This window comes from Rhinolophus sinicus, chromosome 3 (genome assembly GCF_057876585.1).
Source record: "Rhinolophus sinicus isolate RSI-liver-muscle chromosome 3, RSI-T2T, whole genome shotgun sequence".
Taxonomy (NCBI): domain Eukaryota; kingdom Metazoa; phylum Chordata; class Mammalia; order Chiroptera; family Rhinolophidae; genus Rhinolophus; species Rhinolophus sinicus.
In genome coordinates, this window is record NC_142503.1 from 146,498,281 (window position 1) to 146,519,015 (window position 20,735).

At 37.9% G+C, this 20,735-nt stretch overlaps 1 protein-coding gene across 1 annotated transcript in view; it reads right to left on the reverse strand.

Annotated features, from left to right (window-relative positions):
* MYO5A (myosin VA) overlaps window positions 1-20,735 on the reverse strand; it is a 158,963-nt gene that overhangs the window by 95,367 nt on the left and 42,861 nt on the right. The window contains exons 2-4 of the mRNA XM_074327734.2: window positions 10,145-10,255; window positions 7,003-7,174; window positions 4,702-4,846 (exon numbers count right to left, since the gene is read on the reverse strand). Of these exons, the coding sequence (XP_074183835.2) occupies window positions 4,702-4,846; window positions 7,003-7,174; window positions 10,145-10,255 (428 nt within the window). The remainder of the gene's footprint in view (window positions 1-4,701; window positions 4,847-7,002; window positions 7,175-10,144; window positions 10,256-20,735) is intronic.

A 20,735-nucleotide genomic window follows, 5' to 3' on the forward strand; every position in this document is an offset into this window, starting at 1 on the left:
AAGTGTATGGAATTACTGGGAAATGTGAGGAGGGGAAGTCAGGAAATGCTTTCTAGAGAAGGTGATGCCTGAATTGACTCTTATGTAGTGATTAGGAGAAACCAGATTGTGTGGGAAAAGGGAAATGAAATTAAATATGTAAAAGCACTGGAAACCCCAGGAAAAAAGTTATTTAAGGATAGACTACCTACTCTGGATGATCAAAGAGATTTTACGCTTTATTCTATCTCTCTTCTATGGTCTTCAGTATCTATATCTATTTAATATCAAAATCTCTATCTATTGGGTCTGTCTAACCTTTCCCTGTATTATGTCAATTAAGTTTCCATTTTGTAGCAGGTGCATTATTTTATAGATTTTTCCTTCTAAACTTTACCCTTTAAAAAGTGTAATCTCTAGTTTATCATCGTCACATTGAAAACTATTCATATCTTCCAATACCATCACCTTGTCCTCTGCAAATTTAATGATCATACTCCCAATTCACAGCCAGGTTGTTAATGAGGACAGGAAGAAATGCCGGCCTCAGGGCTGACTCATGCAGAACATAATGGAATATGCCCACCCATGTAGATGCTGGCCCTCTGATAACCACCCACTGGTGCTGCCACGTGCCCTGGTCAAGTATAAAGTACCTAGGCCTAACTTTTAGCTTATAAGTGATCATGGTCACATGAAACAAAACCTAAGTTTTGCTTCTTTGCAGGCAATCAATCTAATTATTTCTCCCTTTATTTGGTCCCTTGTTTAAAAAAGAGAACATTAAGTTAGTGTAATATAATGCTTTCTTCCCAAACTGTGTTTTTACTGCGGTGGCTTAAAGATGTGCCTCACTTGAGACTCTAATTCTTATCTCTCTTCTCAGAGAGATGGTAAGTTTTTCTACATTATTATCACTTGTCAAAATCAAGCTACTCTGCGATGTCTCTCTGACTACCGCTTTTGATCAGTCCCAAGAAGAATGTACCATGAGTTCACAATGACAATATTACTTTTGAAGTGTAAATGTTTACTATAAGAGTGTGTTGGCACTGGTGAAAGCTGTGCTTTAGAGAGGCAGAGAGACTATTCAGGAAATGAAAATAAGCGTTCCCTGGAGATACGTGCTGAGGTCATTCAATTCCTGATGAGAAGCCTGTCACATGGTTATCAGATCCTCTCCTGCCCATCTGACTTTTCTGTGCCATCAGCACAGAGCCTCCGAGAGTCATATAAAGACGCCGTAACAGAAATAGCTAAATTATATTTGTTTTTAACTTTTATAGACTCTTATAGTTACTGTATTTTATTCCTATTGCAACCTTATGGATTACCGTGTTTCCCTGAAAATAAGACCTAGCCGAACAATCAGCTCTAATGCGTCTTTTAGAGCAAACATTAATATAAGACCTGGTCTTATTTTACTATAAGACTGGGTCTTCATAATATGATATAATATAATATAATATAATATAATATAATATAATATAATATAATATAATATAATATAATATAATATAATATAATATAATATAATATAATATAATATAATATAATATAATATAATATAATATAATATAATATAATATAATATAATATAATATAATATAATATAATATAATATAATATAATATAATATAATATAATATAATATAATATAATATAATATAATATAATATAATATAATATAATATAATATAATATAATATAATATAATATAATATAATATAATATAATATAATATAATATAATATAATATAATATAATATAATATAATATAATATAATATAATATAATATAATATAATATAATATAATATAATATAATATAATATAATATAATATAATATAATATAATATAATATAATATAATATAATATAATATAATATAATATAATATAATATAATATAATATAATATAATATAATATAATATAATATAATATAATATAATATAATATAATATAATATAATATAATATTGGGTCTTATATTAATCTTTGCTCCAAAAGACGATTAAAGCTGATTGTCCAACTAGGTCTTATTTTCGGGGAAACAGGGTAGTACTAAGCGAGTCCCAAATTCACTTAATAAAGAACCCTGAAGGGGAGTCGTTTAATGGGAACTGAGATGGTGTAAAAGTAAAATTTGAGTGGGATCATGAAGAATAAATAGAAATCAGGCAGATAAAGGAGCATGGAGAAGGGCATTCTAGGATGAATAGAAAGTGCAGAAATAGAGGTATGCAATGTTAATTTGAGGGAATAGACATGTTAGAGTGAGGCCACATAGCTGAAAGTAAGAAAACTAAATGACAAAGAAGAAAGGCTTTGGAGTCTCAGAGCTGGACTGAAATCTCAGCTCCCAGATACTATTTATCAGCATGACAGCCCGAACAAGTTACTTTCCTCAGTTTCCTCACCTGTAAAGCAGAGGTGATGATATATATTCCCAGGGATGTAAGGAAGATTAGAGGTAACAAGCTGACACCATGCTTGGCACATAGCAGGCATCTAAACGTGGTAGCTGTTACTTAATGTAAGTTAATCTACCTTTCCATACCATACATTAAACCCTCCTTATCCGGTAGCAGGCATCACTTCAAGCCTATTTGCATAGATAGGATACTTGGTACCACATGGCAGCTGAGTCACAGGTGGTCAGAAGCGTACTACTTTTCCAATTTTATTTTTCACACACCACATATTAATACGGACATCCTGTGTATCTTATTTATTTTTATTGTTTATCATGCCTCACTTCATGAGGGTAGTAGTTTTGTCTAATTTGTTCACTGCTATGTCCCCTGTACCCCAAATAGTGCTTGGATGGTGCTCAATAAAGGTCTAGTGAACAAACAACGAATTGGACCTTCCCTGAAGATGGGAGGGGCCTCGAGGAGACCAGGATTCACATCTAGTAAAGATGGCACGTCTTCATTTGGTAAGAACAAGAATGGCAAGAAACGATGCTGCGACAGCAATTCCCGACTGTAAGTCTAAGCAGACATGGTCAATTTAGCTGCTGTGGCACGTTTTATGGGTGTAGATTTATTCATGATATCATAACTGATTGAAGCATACTTTAAAACTGCCTGAAAAACAAAACTGAGCAAAGAGAAAACCAACCAACAAACCTGCAGTCAAGAGATCATATTGAATAGCTATGCCACAGAAAATAGAGAGGGGGGGAAATGTTGGAAAACCAAAGTAAATCTAAGGGTAAAAAGGCAGAAGTATTCATATAAATCTAACACTACTTGTGGATTACCAGTAACAAAGATGGTAAGAGCCAAGCTTTCATATTTAAGGAGAGTACTTTCAAAGAAGTCATATAGTTCTCTCTATGAGCAGTATAAAATTTTTCAGAGACTGTTTTTAGGCTCTAGCACTCTATGCAATTCCCTCCCTGCCTAGTAGTTGTCAGGCTGTACCTGTATGGCGCTAACTCAGTACTGCAAGTCTCCAGTACCATACAAAACTGCTGGGCTTTTCTAACTTTAGGGAGAAAATTATACTGACAGATGGAATTTGCTTAATTTTAAGCTTAAAAAAATAAAGTTTCTTAAACTTGGGACACTTGTTACTATTTTACAGTACAATCTGGTATAATATGGCACGTTACATAGTACAAAACTCATTTTATATTTAATATGATAATATTTCATAGTGTCAGGCTAATGGAATTTGAAAACCAGTCTTCCTAATTATGTGGCCTCGGAAAAGTTACGTAACTTCTCAGTGCTTCAGTTTTCTCATTTGTAGAATGAAGATTGATAACAATACCAACCTCAGAAGGTTCTGTGAGGAGAAAATCAGTTAATAAATGGAAGGCAAATAAAAAGTATCTTGCACACAGAGAGTACCTAATAACTGTTTGTTGCTATTAGATTAATAATATTTTATGAATAAAGGGCACAGTGATTTCTATGGACTCTGTCACTGAAATAATTCTAAAATTCTGGCTCATGCTGATCTAGTTATGCATAAATAAACACTGTCTGGTTGGAAAATAAAAATCTCTGCAGTATTAGTTTTCTCTCCACTCCATAAATTGCTGGAGGGTTTCCTGTATCATATTTACAACATTCCAAGTTCTTATCTGTAAGCTGGAGAAATTTCTTAAATATATACTATTCTTCGACGCATCCATAGTTTTGCATTACATTACATTACATTGTTAAGAGTATAATCTAGTCTTGAAAGTAGCTTTTTTCTCCCATTTTTCCACTCTCCAAATGTTAGGGTTCCATGGTTAATATCAAAGACATTTTGTGGATGCTGCTCAGGACCCCTGAAGCCCCAGCACATAATACTAACATTAAAATTCACACTTTCCTGCACATGTAATTCTCTAAGATACAGGCAGATTTCTTGCAGCTCTTAGGCCTTTTAGATCTGAACTGCCACGCTTTACCTGAAAGACACTGGGCAAGGCACTTAATACCACCACACCTTGATCCACTCATCTGTAAAACATGACACCTGTCCTTGCAAAGTCACAGGATCACGATAAAATTCAAAGGCAGTTTTTTAAAACTACATGTCCTTTTATAGGCTATTTTAATAATAATGCAGGCCATCTGAGACAAGCTAGTCAAGGCTGTTTATTTAATAATAATTTACAAGTTGCTATTTGCTGTATTTTAAAATATCTGTGACTCAGCAAAGAAGGAATTATCACATCTAATAAAAGGCATGAATAATAAATAGAGCTTCCACCAACCTGGCCATTTGCTTGTATGCTTCTTCAGCTACTGCAAAGATATGTGGATCCATATCACCCATGTTCTGACCACTGTATGCATTGATGATATCTTCTCCATAAATAGGCAGCTGTTCATAAGGGTTTATAGCTACTAGGACTATACCTGGGGAAAGGCGTGAAAAAGCAAAAGAAGTCAGTGATATCCTAAGGGACATGTCAAACTTGGTAAAGTGAGAATCACAGTTAACACAAATTTCAATGTCAGTTAATACTGAATTAACAAATTGTTAAGGATTAAAATATGTCATAGCCTTTGCCTCTGAATCCATTATATCTATGTAGCGCTAACTACAACATCACTTAAAAACTGAACTAGGTTATTTAAAATAATGAAAACTGTGGCACTGTTAAAAGAACTTTAAATATTTTCACAATATTTAAAAATTCCACTTCTAAGGGTGGCTGGATGGCTCAGTTGTTTAGAGCGCAAGCTCTCAAGAACAACGTTGCCGGTTCAATTCCCACATGAGATGGTGGGCTGCACCCCCTGCAACTAAGATTGAAAACAGGCAACTGGACTTGGAGCTGAGCTGCTCCCTCTTGGAGCTGATGGGCCTTGGAGAAACACACTGTTCCTCAATAAAATTAGAAAAAAAAAAATTCCACTTCTTGAAATTTATACAAATGAAATAATCATGCAGAGTCTTGTTTTAAAATAAAGATGTTTATCACAATGTTATTCATAATAGTGAAAAATAAAACAAATAAAAAATATAAAATAAGGAGTGCTTAAATACATTCTGTTACATCCATATAATACACTATTTTGCTACCACCACAAATCATGTTTGCAAAGAATATTAAATGTCATAGGAAAACATGACACAAAATTATATAGAGACTGATTCCAATTTTAAATCTATTTATACTCTCTCACATATACATACATATAGGATGTAAGTCAACATGACATTTGTTATTTTTCAGTGGTAAATTATATGTAGTTACATGTAACTCTTTTCCTTTTTATACTTTTTCTGTATTTCCTTAAATTTTACAGTAGGTATATATTAACTTATTGAAGTCATTCATTCAACAAATATTTTTTCATTTCCAACTATGTTTCAAGTAGAAGTGCTAGGTTTGCACAACAGTAAACAAAAATAAACAAATCTTTATCCTCATGGACCTTATTATATTCTAGTAGGAAATTCAAACAATTAATAAGAAAAAATATATATTATAGGTTAAACAGTAGTAAGGAAAAAGGAAAAAAATAAAACAGAGAAGAGAGATAGAGACTAAGAAGATGACAAGGGGTTTATGATTTAGATGGGAGGTTGGGGCAGGGAGGCTTTCCCAAGAAGGTAACGTATGTGCAAGCAAAAAATAAATTAAACAAAAAGGAAAATTGAGAAAAAGAACTATTTAGTTAATAGATAGGGAAGAAAAATATTTACTATCAAGGATATAAAATTCTTTGAAGAAGAATATATAAATTCTTTGAAGAGGAAAAGATATCTGTCCCTGTCCAAAACAGGAGAGTAAAGAAGAAATGACAGCACTCAGGCGGGTATACCAAGCAAATAAACTTAGAAGGAAACAAATGGAAATCTCGAATCTGAGTTTCAGAGAAGAACGATTAGGGAAAGAAAGGTAAGAAGTCAGTAGAGAAAAAAGAGTCGGGAATGAGAGAGAAAATAACAGATAAGAAGAAAATAGAGAAAGAGAGAAAAAAGAAGGAAAGAGGGAAAAGAACCCAAATGTACACACATGTGCCTGCTTAATTTCTAAGAGAGAGAAAAAGAAACCTGAGCTGGGTCCCAGGCAGCTAATACTGCAAGAAGCAGGGGCCCAGGCAAGCAGATCAAGCTAGAATAGTTACTATGAGACAAGTCAGTCCTGCATTTCTAAGCAATTGAGAAAAAGAGAACACTAAATTTCTCAAACCAGCCCCAAAGGTAAGTCTTTGGACATTGACTCTTCATGTAATAGTTTTTGTAAGAAATAAAAAAAATAAAAATAACTGGAAATTGGCATTGAATTTGTCATATGACTTCTGCAGGGGGAAAAAAATCCAAAAGATGGGGCCCGGTTCTTTTCATTTTGAGAAAATTATGTAAGTTCACAAAAGAGCTTATTTAGCATAAAATGCAACTAGCTAATGAACACTGGTAAATCCTTTTGATAACTCTGAAGTGAATTTGTCTCTAAGAGAAAATCCAACCACAGTCTTCATTCCCCATGCACAATATTTCCAAGGCTATGTCCATTAGAGGAAAGAGGTCCCAGTCCACTCAGACAGCAAGGCACACTTACCACAATATGTATAAATGAGTTTGGAATCAATAAAGCGGACTTTGAGATTGTGGAGCACAGCAGGCTCATGAAGATAGCTGAGGGCTGTGAGGTCATTTTCACCCACGAGGATGTCAGGGTTTCTTAAGTGAGGCAGTTCCTTGGTCTTTGGATCTAGACGATATTCCAAATCCTGCAAATGCACAAGATACAGCATATGGATAAATCAGGGCAATAAACATGAAACAGGCCCATGTATTTTGCTTATTTCCTATTTCTGATTTGCTTCGTAGTTATTAAACAGTCTTTTCCTGGGCATCTTCCAAAAGCACATAAACTGATGGAAATGGCAAAAAATAAGGAGTCTTTTTTTTCATTAGATGTATTAACTTATATTAATAATTTTTGCTAATATATTAATAGTTTGAGCAGTCATAGTCTAGACTTTTTTTTACCCAGTTATTGGACCAGAAGTTTCTAATTTTCATTTACGTTTTTTCTTTTTTTCTCTTCAGCAGCGATAAGTGAAAGGTAGTGAAACAAAGTGGTCAAGACCTTGGTTCTAGAGTCAGATCTACCTGGGTTTAAATCCTAAAACTGGTACTTAACTTCCTTTGTAGTTTTAGGTATGTTATTTAACCGAAATCCTTCATTTGTAAAAAGAGAATAATAAAAACAGCTCACAGGGGTGTGGTAAAAAATTAAATGAGGCAATGCCTGGCTCATGGTATATACTTGGGAAACCCTAAACCCCAAGAGATCCAAGAATCCCCTGATATTAGGTATATATGTATATATTTGTCAATATATACACATATGTGTACTTTTTTTGAAAGACAGTCCACAGTTTTTATTTGATTTTTTGTGAAGTGCTTGGCCCCAAAAGTTAAGAAGGACTATTCACTTTTAAGCCAAGGGAATACGCTTTATAGCAAAGCCAAGCATGGAAGTGTCAAACAACTACATATTAAGGGCAAATAACATACAAGTGAAAAGGAAAAAAATGCAATTTAATCGTAGGGAGGGATAGCAGGTTTTGTAAAAAGCCACTTTTACTAATACTGAAGAGATAAATAGAGGTCCAGTATTAAATCTGGTCTAAATGAACTATGCAAAATGGGAGAAATTTTACAATCTGCCCCTCTACCTCTCTCTGCCTGTTTACGAGAGTACAATGTCTTTCCCTAAAGCTGACTGGTCCTTGCATTGGCCCCTGCAAGACACAAAAGCCACTTCCAGCTGTGCGATCTCAGGCAGAAATACTTAACGTCTCTGAGCCTTGGCTTCCTTATTGGGGAAACAGTTCTAATACCACCTACAAGCCCCAAGGGTTGCCGTGAGAATTAACGTAAAAAAATATAGGCCAAAGCGCCAAACGTGTACCTAACACAGAGTAGATGATCAATATGTGTTGAATAAATTAATTCCCTAGTTTGGCATTCAAGGCCCTTCTGAGCTTGCCAAATTCTTCCCTAGCTTCTTCTCAACTAATCTCCTTGTCTCTGTGTTGCTGTCCTGAAATTCATCCTCCACCAGGAGGTCACCAATGAGTCCTTTCTAAAACACAAACCTAGTACCTTTCCTCTGTTTATAAACACTATAATCACTCCCTGTAGCATACCAGTTGGAGTCCAAGAGTTTTAGCATGGCTACCAGGCCCTCTGTGGTCCTGTGCTGGCCACTTTACACCCCAACAACATGGAACTTGTGGAACTTGTGTAGTTCCTGAAACACACCATGCTCTTCTGGATCCCTGAAATTCACTCCCCCTTGGGTACTCATTTTTCAGAGAATGAATCCCAGACCCCTCACCTTCACCAGCCCCCTGACCACTCCCTGCTCCCTTCTCCTTTTTTTTTTTATTAGGGAATATTGGGGGACAGTGTGTTCCTCCAGGGCCCATCAGCTCCAAGTTGTCATCCTTCAGTCTAGTTGTGGAGGGTGCAGCTCAGCTACAAGTCCAGTCACCATTTTCAATCTTTAGTTGCGGGGGGGGGGGGGGGGCAGCCCACCATCCCATGAGGGAATTGAACCGGCAACCTTGTTGTTGAGAGCTCGCGCTCTAACCAACTGAGCCATCCGGCCGACTCCCGCTCTGTTCTACTTTTGTTTCTTGTTTATATTTATTATATCATGGGTCACACTTTTCATAAATACATCTATTTATCTTACCTGACTCTGACGTCAGAAAGCATACCTTTTGCCACCTCTTACAGTGGAAATACAGCAGGTACCTTAATATGCAAGCCTTGAACTGGAACACAAACCTTTCTAAATCTCTGCTCCAGTCAACTTGTTACATTCATGATCTCCAAAATACAACCCTCATAGGGTCTACCCCCTTTCTCTTTTTCAATCAAATTCTATCTACATTTTAAGACCCAGTCAAAATCCTTCCTCCTCCTTGAAGCGTTCCCTGACAAACAGCCCACAATGAATTTCCCTCCAAGAGGAGTTATAGCAAACAAAGCACTTAGAATTATGCCTGGCACATAGTAAGTGTGCAATACATGTGAACTGACAGGATACTGTTACTCATTTGGTAGTTAATCAGAAACTTACCTTTGACGCCTTAGCAGTATTGAACTACTCTTTATATTCTATATTTTATTTAATGTTTCATGTATTTATATCTAATTTCCCTAGCTAGACTAAGTTGTTTAAAGGAAATTAATGTCACAGAGGTTTTTAAGAAAAAAGTGTGACATGCCCTGTCAAATGCAGTGTAGAGATTAAAATAGGCGGAATTAAGCCAAGTCCACTAGTGCAGTGAATGCAAACAGGCAAGTATAGAGACACAACTGATTTTCAGCTTTTCTGGTCATTAACCAAGTGCTTATATATGATAACTTCTCAGTAAATATTTCTCAAGTGATTAGTTCCAGCAAATATCAAATCTCAGACTGGCTTCTTGAATGTTTTCTTAGTTAATATGAAAACATTCTTGGTAGCCTAAACAAAATACAAATAAACAGGCATATCTGGGAGGATTAGATGTGAATCTAAACCTACTCATAATAAATTCATGGATTTTTGCCATTTTTATCAGTCAGTGAGTAAAAATATTAACCTCCAACTGAAGTCAATTACGTCACAGCAAAGTTACTATTTTGAATTCCCTTCACTTTATGCTAATGATAACAAACAAAAGCAAAATTTTTACCTTTCCTTCCTCAAGGTGAAGCAAGAGGACTTTATCTCCTGGCTTATAATCTTTGAGCAGCTCTGCTGACTTCCAAACTTCTTCGGGATCAGGTATCCAAACTCTGGCAAACTAGAAGATGAGAAGAAGAAAAAATTTTTAAATGAGCAAACCAATTACTTTTTAATCATATAGAAAACATATCATGGATTTATTTGTAATTAAATAATTTATGAAAAATAAACCTTGGCCAATATGAAATTTAATTTTTAAATTAATAGGTGAAAAATTTTAGCCCCAGAAGTAGTACCATCATGCCCACATTATATAAAAAGTATGCTCCGCATTGTGTAATAATTTCACAATATATGCAAGTCAAATCACTATGAGGTACACCTTAAACTTAGACAATGTTGTATGTCAACTATATCACAAAAAGTATGAGGAAGAAATAGCTACAGTGAAAGTATGACTTTGCTTTATACAGTAAACGCTACCTGAAAATGTAAATGAGGTTAAAATGTGCATATAAATGTAGACTTTCATGGATTTCAAAACATGGTTTTGAATGACTGGTGTGGCAGCTCTGCCAGTTTCAGTAGCACAGCTATCCTTTCATGGAAGGATTTACAATCTGAATTTTTTATTGTGGTTTTTCATTCTATGCTCTGCAATCCTTAGTAATTTCTCAGGTACTCCTCAGGGGCCATTATGGTGTGGAGAAGAGGAAAGCAAGCAGGTGGCTTCACAGCTGGTTTACATACTAGGCATCTGGAAGTTTCTTTAAAGGTAGTTCTGTTGCTAATAAAAGAAAATTGAGAAAGTATTATTGTCTAGTACTTTGCCTCATTATTTTATAAAGATGAGTAAAAATGGTATATTTGGTCAGCAATAAAGTTGGTTCTTGTAGCTTCAATATCATGAAAGAAGTATGGTAACCACCAAGGGTTCCTGAAGCAGCAAATCTTTAGCCTCAACTAGACACTCTGGTCCTAAGCCAATTTTGGACTTCCAGTCAATGTTGAAGAAAAATAACAAAATATATTAACATGAATGAATACTCCAAACACCATGTTGAAGAGATGTTCTATGACTTCTTAGATTCCTCAGGAACGAGTCTCCCTTTAAAACACAGGTACACTTAAACCTCGTCCATTTTCAGGAATATATCACATATGAAAATACCACCACCACCGGCCTTTCTCAACTTCCTTTTCTTCAGAGCTCTTATTACTACCTGAACTTATTTACTGTTGTGTTATTGCTTGTTTACTTATTTATTATTTCTCTTCCTTCATTAGAACATAAGCTCCATGTCTGTCTTGTTCAATACAGTATACAGTGCCTGTGTACCTGGTACACAGCTGGGCACTTAGGATTTGTTGAAAGAATCTCAGAATAAAAGGCATCTCCTTAAATTGAATTAAATAGTATGGTAAAACAAACTCACCCATTGCTTTATTTTTCTCTTATTATCACAGACTCATGTATCACAGACTGCTGTAAGTCCCAGCAGTTGGCAGAGGAAAGAATACTGAACTCGGTTATGGGTTCTAATGCCAGGACTACCATATTGGCCATTTAGCTTGTATTTCAAGAATCTGTAAAATGAGGATGACAGCGGTACTCATCTAGTTTAGCTCAAGGGCTCGTACACTTAGAAACCTCATGAAAAGCATAAACCCATACATAAGCATAACTGTTACTAAGTGTTTTTCCCGTAAGAAGTGATTGCTAATGTTCTGTCAAATACGTTACTGAAATTTGTTTGATAACTTTCTCCCCAGTGACGCAGTCCATACACTGTGATATCTGTACACATTACTAAAATCTTACTCACTCAATAAACATTTCTGTGTACCAACTGCTCCTGCCCTGAAGCTCACTTTAGAAAGCCAGTATTTCTGTAATTTCTCTGGAAAAATTTACTGGCTCTAGACAAGCTACGTAATATGTGAGATTCAGAATCATGAAATGACCTACTATCCTGACCAATGAAAGCACAAAAAAGCGAAATGGGTCCAAGTGAGTGTGTAGAAACATGCCTGACCCGCTCTAAACAAGAGGAGATTTTAACTAAATCTAGAGAGAAGGGCCTTTGTGTTCTTTGTCAACAGCTCTGATTTTCACAAATATTTAGACACAGGAATGAGCAGATACTTTGCCAAAGGCTAGATTCCCAAAAGCTGGGTGTCGGCAACAGATAGCAGAGGGAGGTTAAGGCCCTGACACTTGGCAGAGAAAAGATAGTTAAATACCAAACATCACCCTGTTAACCAACTTCCCCTTTATCCTAACTTTGTTTCTTGGTAAAGTATCCAAGGAGAAATAGGTCAGAAATCAGTCTATTCCTACCATTGTCCTTTTATGGCTCCTTTCCATATTTAATGGTGACTGCAGAAACAACTCTAGCAGAACTGGGTCAATTTGGGAGGTATGTATACCTTAGTTGCTGAAACCTGGGAGAATCTCAACCTGACAATGCCCCTTCCTATTGCCTCTGTCACTTCCAACCCTTCTTTCCACTCTTCTCCTAGGCTCCCTATGAAAATATACTTGGCAGTACTGGGAATAGGACTAAACTAGTCTAGCCACATCCAGTGCAGAGTGCAGGAAGAAAGACAAGGCCCTAAGATCACATGGGAAATCCAGAAATGGGACATGGAAGCAAGAGTCAGGCAGGAATCAGAAACAGGGGTGGACACACATACCCATAAGTCTGCTCTGGGGCTTCCTGGTGAAACAGAAGCTGTTAGCAAACGATAGCCCTGGCCAAAGTGAATCAGACTGGACAGAACTTCCAGCAAGACAAGGGAGGGAAGGAGGTCACGTAACTCACTCTTAGCTGGTGGAGGGTGGGCTTTCAAGCAATGCTCCTCATTCCCTTTTCCCTTCACACTGCTCCAGTTTTGTCCCTCGTTATCTTGTGAGCACCTCAAATATCTCACTCATGATACCTCAGACCTTGTTTGAGTTATGTATGGGTCTATTGACCTCCCACACTAGGCTGTATATCCTTAACCCATCTGAAACCTCTCTAAGGTTGGTCAAGTTCCTTGCCCACAGTTGGTGGGCAGCACATTTGTTGATTTTATTTAAGAAGAGGTAGGGCAAGGGAAGGGGAAACATGGGAGAACTGGGATGAGAGGTAGCAAAGGCAAACTTCACAGGCCTACCGCAGGATTTTCCTGAAGCCACAAAGCACAGTTGAGAAGTGGGAGGAGTCAGAGAGAAGAGAGATTCCTGAAGTAGTAGCAACGAAAGAGTAAACACGGATGTAGGAAGTGGTAGGAGAAGGGAAAACAAAGATTTGGGATATGAGGTACTGTCACTAAAGCCAAAAAACAAACTAACTAACTGACTAACTGTAGGAGATGAAGAAAAAAGGAAAAAGGCTTAAAGTAGATAACATTAAAATGTAAACATGTATCAAAGATTTATGACAATTCAAAGGAATACCTGATTAGAAAGACAGTAGGGACAAAATGAAGATGGGCTTAATTTTACAAGTCAAAACCTGAGAGAACAATGTTTGCACAGAGTTAAGTTACATAATATTACAGCTTGCAAGGAAAATAAAAACCATCTATCGTTCTGCAGTACAATGTAATGAACGAGGTCCGTCCGCGGGGCGGAGATGAGGTAATTCTGACAGAGTCTAATGGACGAGCACCGGAAAGGCAGGTTCTCGGGACCTGCTTGCATAGGACTCGCCAGAAAGGGGCACTAACCAGTGCCGGCTAGGCTCTCAGGGCCTCACACCTTCCCAGCGGGTACACCCATCCCTGCGCCCTTAAGGGGACACCAGTTATCTTTCTTTTTGTGTCCTACCACAATGACAACACTCAAGAGGTCCGTGATTAGTGCTGATAACTCACTGGAAGTTTTGCTAACTTGAATGTTGTCAGTCCAGGTGTGCTGAGATGTGGGCACCGAGAGCAGCTGTTTCTGATGTTTCAGGCGCCTCGAGAACAAGACTGACAACACTTAAGGAATAAGTGAGCGGTCCCCGAGTCCCACACGACGGGCCCATGGGCTTCTCGCTCCTTCCCCAAACTCCCATATTCATGACGCTTTACTTACAGCACATGTGCACACCTTTTCCAGCTCCCCCATTACAACACAAGCAGCGTGGCAACATGGAATCCGCCTTGGGTTGTTTTTTTGATATCTCATTGCGAATATTCGCAAAAATGAAAGTTTTATGTGACAATTCAAACAAGCCTATAACATAAACTATCCCTCTAGGCTACAAACTGAAGCAGGAGAGAAATCCTGAATCATCAATACCCCCTCCTCTGAATCCTGACATTAACATCGGTACTCCATGTGGTTACTAAGTTATTCAAATAACCCTCCTGGTATGTTTTTGATGTAAAAAATTCAGAAACTACTACTCTAAAGCACATAAAGGGCTTTCCAGAATTATTACACACACACACACACACACACACTATTTGTTGAATGAAAGAATGATGTAATGAACTTCCATGCACCCACCACTTAGGCTCAGAAATAGAACATTACTTATATTGAAACTCCTCAATGGAATATGTTCTTAAACATTTCATTCTTCCATCCATTTTTACTCACCACTATTATTCTCCAGTCCTACCAAACTATGGGTTTGCTGTACCCTGAAAAAGCCCTGCTGTCTCACACTTGTGTGCCTTTGGTTTAGCTATTTCCTCCACCTGAGACACAATCCCTCTGTTTTTCCAGCCAGCAGACTCCTATCTCTCCTTCATACCGGTGTAAAAGTACCAGCTCCCCTAAGAAGGCTTTCCTGACTTATCACCGTCATTTGGCACTCCATTCTCAACGTCCCCATTACCTCCTATAATCTTCCGCTAGAATCCTTACCCCACTGAATGATGACTTTGTGTACCTATCTCCCCCCCGAGACCGTGAGCTCCTTGAGAGGAGGTGCATCTTCTTCATCGTGGTCTCTTCAGCACTTAGCATAGGGCCTGCCTAGGATAATTTCTTAATTAAGTTTTTTTATATGAATATTCTTGGCCTCAGTTATTACACTCTAAGAGGGCAGACTAAAACCCGTATTGGCAAGAGGCTCTCAGAATCTTCTGAAAAGGTCTATAATTCCTAGAAATAGAGAAAGATATAATCAACACTAGACCGCTAAGTTATGTTGGAAATCTTGGTATGACAGAAAGAAAAAGAGCCAGGAACTTAGTGGGTAGAGCAAGTAACAAAACATCCTTTCCTCTCCCCCACACACAAACCATACTTCAATCCCTTCACGATTCATGTGTTATTATCCCTCCCTTCTAGAACAGACAGCCCCACTCCCAACCCCACCAGAATGCCTCGCTTCAAAGGCCAAAGTGTTGTGACCATCTCTCACCAGTCATCTCCTGGAGCAGCAAAGGGGGGAATAGATGGAAAGAAAGGAAGTCAGGGAGTCAAAGCAGGGTAAGGGATCACACTAAAATGGGAGCAAAGAGAAAAGAAGAGATGGGGTGAACACACGGTGCATTCTGGGTAGGGATGGTGAAGAGTGGACGTGTCTTATGCCCCTGCTGCGTGCTACTGCTGAGCAAATGACACACACCAACCTGCCTCATGGAACTTGACAAAGGTCGTGGGGAATGAGAGCTAACATTTACTGAGCACTTTCCCTGTGTCAGTAGAGACCTAGGTAGTTTACATATATAATTCCACTCCATCATCACCATAGCCCTATTACTAACCCATTTTAACAGATATTGAGGCTTCGACCTAAAAAGTGGTAGAACTGGGGTTAAATCTATGGCTACTCTAAAAGCCAAATACTCTCTCCACTCTACCACACTTCCCCCTAGTTAAAACAGCAAATTTCATGAAGAAGAAACTCCCTTCCCCAACTCCAAAAATGTTCCTCTTGGTATCATAATGAACACAGCTATTTCACTGGTCGGTGTCTCATCTAAGACAATGTGTCAAAGCCACTGTAATCAGCCTGGCATCCATCCTGCAGTGTTCCAATTGGCTCTGACCACAGAAACGAGCTTAGGGAATAACAGCAAAAAATAATCTGAGGATGACAAGGACTAAAATTTTAATAAAGGAATGATTTTGGGTTCATTTACTTCTATAAACAAACAAAGTGATAGGGTAAATTTAAGATTTTTAATTTCTTTGTAACTCTTGAAGTTACCCCGCATGCACATGATTTAAAAGTAAAGTTCAAGTCAGCTTCCAGCAGACACGAAAATTATGTTAAATTCATGAAGAACTTTATGTTTTGTCACCATCGAGGAGCAAAACTTAAATAACCTTATTTCTCTAGAATTTTATGTGAGATGGCAGAGCTTTGTAATGAATATTTTTAGATACTGCAGTTCTGTAATATTCCTATAGATTATTTTTGGAACTAGGTCTCACTTTATAAGCACAGTCTTAATATGCACATCAAGAAAAATTACTATTTCTGTCTACAATTAGCTAGTGGGTACTTGAGGGTAAATTACAAAATTCTATGTAAATAAAATAATCAAAAGTAAAACAGAATCACCAACAAAAAAAGGAATCATGTTGATCATTTTCATCAGAAAACTTTTTGTTTGATTGGGATGGAGAATGCTCCTAACTTTCCTTTACTTAATTTTGCAATATTCTTTATAATTGTTATAGTCCCTCGCTCAACAAACAATCTAAGAGAGGTTAAACAACTGGCCCCAAAGTCACTCAGCTAATAAATGACAGAAGCAGGGTTCAAACTCAGGGCGATCTGACTTCAAAACGCTTAGGATGTACCGTCTAAGGAAGAATAAAACAAACATAGTCCCAAAGAATCACTTTCTCCTGACTGTGACCAAAGTTGCCCAATTAAGAAAACAACTCACGCTTTCCCACCATTTTCAACACTTTCCTACCATTTTCAACACATATTCCATTGAAGAGTTTAGACAGAAGTATAAAAAAGGGTTATGTTAAATATGTCCAGACTTCTGCTATAGATATCTTCCTCTGGTGCAGAATACCTATCACTCTGATAAATGATTTGGTGTTAAGGAAATCACGGATAATTTTTAAATCTGAAATAAAATGGTTCAACATCATAAATTTTGAAGAAATCAGAGAATATATCCATTATATGAGACAACATAGATAAGCAGGCACCAGTACGTGGCTCCTCTCATTTGTAACAGGTGGTTCCCTTTGTTTTGCTCCCAACTTTGGGGACAGACAGTTCTGGCTGAGATCATGGCCTGGTGCAAACTTAGGGCACATTACAGGTCTCTCGTGATCTGGCCCCTGCCAATTTTTCCAGTCTCATCTCTCACCATTCGTGGCTTGCACTTGGCTCTCTAACAACTGCAAATAACAACTGGTTCCTCCTTATCTCCCTCTCTTACTCACATTCTCCCCAAGCCTGGCACACCCTTTCCCCATCCCCGTCGCCCATTTAATGCCTACGTGTCCTTTCAGAGCCCGCCTTTCAGCAGCATTTGATCACTGAGCTTAACGACCTATCTGGAATACTCTCCTTGGCTTCTGAGACACTCCATTCTCACGGTTCCCTCTTACCCCTCAAATCACTCCTTTTCTGTTTCTTGCGCCGTGTCCACCTTCTCTATCCGACCTCTAAATGTTGGAATTGCCTTCTCTCTTCTAATGTAATATTAAGAGTTCAGGCTTTAGGAACAGAATGTCTGGGCTTTGTTGTTTACCTGCTCTGTGGATTTCCTGCGCCTCATCTACAATGAGAGTAATAATAATATCTACAACATTGAGTTAGTATGTGGATTAAACTAGTTAATATACATAAAGTCCTCAGAACAGTGCTCAGCACATAGAAAGCACACAATACATATTAGCCATCCTCGTTAATATTAACGTTATCATTATCATTAGAGATCACTATTGTGATTTTTATATCAACACTGTATCCCACCCTCATGAGTTTAAATACCATTTTTTCTCAAATTTCTCCCTGGCCCAGACCTTTTTATTCAACTCCAGAGCCACAGACTCACATAACTATCTAAGATCTCTATTTAGGTGTCTCATACACATCTTAAATTTAAGTCCCAAACAGAACTCTCCTTCCACTGCCTTTGAAATCTGTCCTTCCAGCAGTAACCCCATGTCAGTAATAGGCATACTCGACCCAGCTCTTGGGAGAAAACTGATCATGAGCTTCATTCTCTCCTGGACTCCTATCAAATCCATCACGAAGTCCTACCTCCAATATATGGCAACTTTGGTCCACCTCCCTCAACCTCCATGGCCACCCCCCAAATCCTAACACCATCATCTCTCACCTTGATGCTTGAAATAGCTCTATATCAAGTTTCCTCCCTCATTCTCCATTCAGCAGCCGGAACGTTCTTTTTGAAATGGGAAAAAAAAAATCTGATGATGTTTTCCCCTTGCTTAAAACCCTTAGTAACTTGAAATAAAACATTCACATAACCTCCTAGAGCCTTGCATCACTTGGCATCTGCCTCCAGAAAGTCTCGCACACCCAGCCTCATCGCACAACATTGCCCACTACCCCTGCTGCTCAGCCCCTATCTCCATCCCACTACGGGCCTCTGCACTGGTTTTCCTTAGACTACTGAAACAATCCATGCTACCTCAAACCTCAAGACCTCTCTCATACTTTCTCTCGGCCTAGAACCCGTAGCCTCACTGGTAGTGTTACTATTTCCACTTACCTTTCACATCTCAGCTTTGAATATCTGTTATTTGGAAAGATCCTCCCTGAGCTGTCCATCTAAATAAAGCCCCTCTGTTACGCTTTCTCACATAATCCTGTACTTTTCTTACTATAAAGGCCATGAGGACAAAGACTTATGCCTATCTTGCTCAAAACTGATGCCTAGGGCTAAACATAGTGTCTGATCTATAATAGGTGCCCAACGACTACCTACTAAATAAATGAATGTCCTGTTTCATCAAATCTAAGATACCACCAATGATAAAAGATGCATTCCTAATGTGCTTGTCAGAATTGGTGAATACAGCAGATCATCATTGTACACATTCGCTTAGCCTCTTCTCTGACTCTATTTTGTCTCTGCATTTTTTGCCTTCTCTTTTTTTCTACTTTTTAAGCTTTTGTCTAAAAGACAGGTACAACCTTTCTTGAATAAAGCAGAATTCAAAAAATAGAACAACTTATTGAACAACTCAGTTTAGTGTTAAAACCTCCAGGAAGCCTTCCTTGACCCCCAAGTGTAGGTAGGGGCTCCTGTTTGGATCTTCCATAATACCTGGTTTTTCTCTCTATTCACATGCCACATTCCGTTAGTATTATCTGCTCACAGGCCTAGCTCTTTAACTAGACTGTGACATCTTGAGGACAAGATCTGATTTAGCCATTGGCATAACCCCACACCTGGCTCAGTGCTTAGCAGAGTAGATGCTCAAGAGATGTCTGTTGAGTGAGTGGATAGTTCAATGGATTAGTCTTTAGGAGCCACAGAGCTCCCATGGACTTGAAATGTGAAGGAATACTATGCTAAAACAGAAAGCCCGTCATGGCAGAAGACAAAGAAGAGAACTGAACATAATGTAATTAAGCTACCAAATACAAGCATGAGGGAAAAGCAGTACCTTGGTCGTCCACGCTTAAAAATACAAGCCTGGCTTGCCCCAAAGAAATAGCATTTCTCAATAGGAGGTTACTTTAAGGATAATGAACAGAATATGGAGAAACATGAAGAGCCTCAAGGTTAGTAAAACATATTCATGTTTACATCGGATGTGCTAACTATCCCTCTGACCATGGCTTGGGTAGACTTTTGATCAACAGAATCCTTATAAAAACTGTTTGAGAAAAACCCACAATTTCTACTTTGTAGCATTAATATTTTTAAATGCATATATAGCAGGTTAAGCTAATAACATAAGGTTGCAGTGTTCATTTGATATATTGAAGGCACAATGAGTACCAAGGAAGCAGGTGACCCCAGAGTTACTCCAAAGGAAGAGGAGAACAACAGAAGTGGTGCTGGACCCAAGACAGCTGCTCGTCACGCTTGCACCTTGATCCTGGTAAGACAATTGCTAGAGAACCAAGAAGCAGAAATAATTAGATATTGAGGCTATGAAACTCTGGCTCAACAATTCCCAAACTTCTAGAAAGACCAAGAGTGTACTCTTCTTTCCTTAATTGTGACAGCCTTAGGTGCTAAATGGTATTACTGAATTGATAAAGATCATTTGAATTGGTTGGTTGGGGGTTCTCAATAGGAATGAGAGGATCTGATAGGACAATGGCGGGTGGGGGAGGGTTATAACAGAAAAATCAAAATCAACTGTCACTCTATTTTAGGTTGTAAAAATCTCATAGTTCATGAAATAAAGGACATTTGAGCAAGAGTTACTCCCATGTATATGCTGAGAGAATATTTTGAAAGATAGATACAGCACAAACAAGCAGGGGTTCTGAAAGAACTTATGCCTCAGCTTTTTCCTCAGATGTCAAGCTAGTGTCCTGACACTGACCGCAACATCCTTTTCTAGCAGACCAAATGGATTTCCCTGGAAATAAGAATGCCATTCTGTCTGTATGACTGAGGAAAGATATTATTTCCTTCTATCCCTCTATAGTGGCTTCTCACTTAAAAAAACAAAACAAAAAACCCAAAAAAACATGAGT